Source organism: Mandrillus leucophaeus, unplaced genomic scaffold (genome assembly GCF_000951045.1).
Source record: "Mandrillus leucophaeus isolate KB7577 unplaced genomic scaffold, Mleu.le_1.0 Scaffold54, whole genome shotgun sequence".
Taxonomy (NCBI): Eukaryota; Metazoa; Chordata; class Mammalia; order Primates; family Cercopithecidae; genus Mandrillus; species Mandrillus leucophaeus.
In genome coordinates, this window is record NW_012105808.1 from 2,530,692 (window position 1) to 2,533,257 (window position 2,566).

Here is a 2,566-nt window from a genome sequence, read left to right on the forward strand (position 1 = left end):
GTGAGCTGACATCCGGCCACTGCACTCCAGCCTGGGCGACAGAGCGAGGCTCCGTCTCAAAAAAAAAAAGAAACAAGAAAAAGGCAGTATCGCCGGGTGCGGTGGCTCACGCCTGTAATCCCAGTACTTTGGGAGGCCGAGGCAGGCGGATCACCTAAGGTGAGGGGTTTGTGACTAGCCTGACCAATATGGTGAAACCCCGTCTCTACTAAAAATACAAAAATGGACGTGGTGGCAGGTGCCTGTAATCCCAGCTGCTCAGGAGGCTGAGACAGGAGAATTGCTTGAATCCGGGAGGCGGAGGTTGCAGTGAGCCAAGAGTGTGCCACTGCACTCCAGCCTGGGCTGGGCAACAGAGTGAAAAAAAAAAAAAAAGATAATTCTGTTAGAAACAATTCTGGGAGAACCCCATATATTACTATTGTTTTTGTAGTGGGCTGTGGTTGAACTTTCTACCAGACTATTTCGTTTATTCCAGTTTGAAATAATTTCAACAATACAGGAAACTTATACCCTTGTACAGAAAATGGCAAAAATGTTATCCTAATGTTCATTAATATATATTAAGAAATAATTGGCCGGGCGCAGTGGCTCAAGTCTGTAATCCCAGCACTTTGGGAGGCCGAGACGGGAGAATCACGAGGTCAGGAGATCGAGCCCTTCCTGGCTAACACGGTGAAGCCCCGTCTCTACTAAAAAATACAAAAAACTAGCCGGGCGAGGCAGCGGGCGCCTGTAGTCCCAGCTACTCGGGAGGCTGAGGCAGGAGAATGGCGTAAACCCGGGAGGCAGAGGTTGCAGTGAGCTGAGATCCGGCCACTGCACTCCAGCCCGGGCGACAGAGCAAGACTCTGTCTCAAAAAAACACAAAAAAAACAAAAAGAAATAATTGACTGGGCACAGTGGCTCACGCCTGTAATCCCAGCACTTTGGGAGGCCAAGGCAGGTGGCTCACCTGAGGTTGGGAGTTCGAGAGCAGCCTGACCAATATGGAGAAAACCTGTCTCTACTAAAAATACAAAATTAGCCGGGAGTGGTGGCGCGTGCCCATAATCTAGCTACTCAGGAGGCTGAGGCAGGAGAATCACTTGAACCCAAGAGGCAGAGGTTGCAGTGAGCCAAGATCGTGCCATTGCACTCCAGCCTGGGGAACAAGAGCAAAACTCTGCCTCAAGGGAAAAAATAAATAAATTATGAAGGATAAACCATTAATAATGTGCTGCCCATTTTTAGCAGAAATCCAAGGGTGGAGAGACCATGTAAAAGCGGTAAAGGTAATAAGCGTGGAGGAACCTTCAGAAAGACTCGAAATTGTAATCGTCATCTGCGCAAGAATCATCGTACCGGTGTGAGACGGTATGAATGCAGTCAGTGTGGAAAACTCTTCACCCATTCCTCATCCCTGATGAGGCACCGAAGAGCTCACTCTGGACAAAAATTATATACATGTAAGGCATGTGGGAAAGCCTTCAGTCGCCCTTCCTACCTACAGATGCATGAGAAGACCCACAGTGGAGAGAAGCCCTATGCCTGTCAATCTTGCGGGAAGACGTTTCTTCGTTCTCACTCTCTCGCCGAACACGTGAGGACTCACACTGGAGAGAAGCCCTATGAATGTGGGCAGTGTGGGAGAGGCTTCAGTTGTCCCAAATCCTTTCGGGCGCATGTGATGATGCACACTGGGGGGAAGCCGTATGAGTGCAAGCACTGTGGGAAAGCCTTCAGGTGTCAGAAATCCTTTCGAGTCCATACGATCATGCACGCTGGAGCGAAACCCTACGAGTGCAAGCAGTGTGGGAAAGCCTACTGCTGGGCAACATCCTTTCAGCGACACGTGAGAATTCACAATGGAGAGAAACCCTATAAGTGTGAAACATGCGGGAAAGCATTTGGTTGGCCCTCCTCCTTACACAAACACGCAAGAACGCACGCTAAAAAGAAGCCCGTGAGTAGGGGCAACGTGGGAAAGCCTTCAGCGAGGCCTCACCCCTCCACAAATGTCGAATTGCAAACTAGAGAGAAAGTCTATAAATGTGGAAAATGTGGGAAAACGTATGGTTGGTCCTCATCTTTACACAAACATGAGAAAAAGCACACAGGAGAGAAACCTGTCAATGCAGCCAGTGTGGGAAAGCCTTCAGGCGAGCTTTGCTCTTCCAAAAATGTAAGAATGCAGATTGGAGAGAAGCCCAGTAAATGCGAAAAATGTGGGAAAGTTTTCAGTTGTCCCAAAGCCTTTCAAGGTCATGTGAGAAGTCACACAGGAAGGAAACCCTATGCATCTAAGTAATGGGGGAAAACCTGTGCAAATTAACTCACATGTCATGGTTCAGAAAATTCACAGCAGGAGGGCCAGGCACGGTGGCTCACACCTGTAATCCCAGCACTTTGGGAGGCTGAGGCAGTTCAGGAGAGCGAGACCATCCTGGCTATGGTGAAACCCCATCTCTACTAAAAATACAAAAAATTAGCTGGGCGTGGTGGCAGCGCCTATAGTCCCAGCTACTCGGGAGGCTGAGGCAGGAGAATGGCGTGAACCTGGGAGGCGGAGCTTGCAGTGAGCCTA

The 2,566-nt window shown here is 49.3% G+C and overlaps 1 protein-coding gene across 1 annotated transcript in view; it reads left to right on the forward strand.

Annotated features, from left to right (window-relative positions):
• Positions 1–2,566, forward strand: part of ZNF556 (zinc finger protein 556) — a 21,405-nt gene that overhangs the window by 17,156 nt on the left and 1,683 nt on the right. Inside the window, exon 2 of the mRNA XM_011997484.1 lies at positions 1,234–1,834. Within this exon, the coding sequence (XP_011852874.1) occupies positions 1,234–1,834 (601 nt within the window). The remainder of the gene's footprint in view (positions 1–1,233; positions 1,835–2,566) is intronic.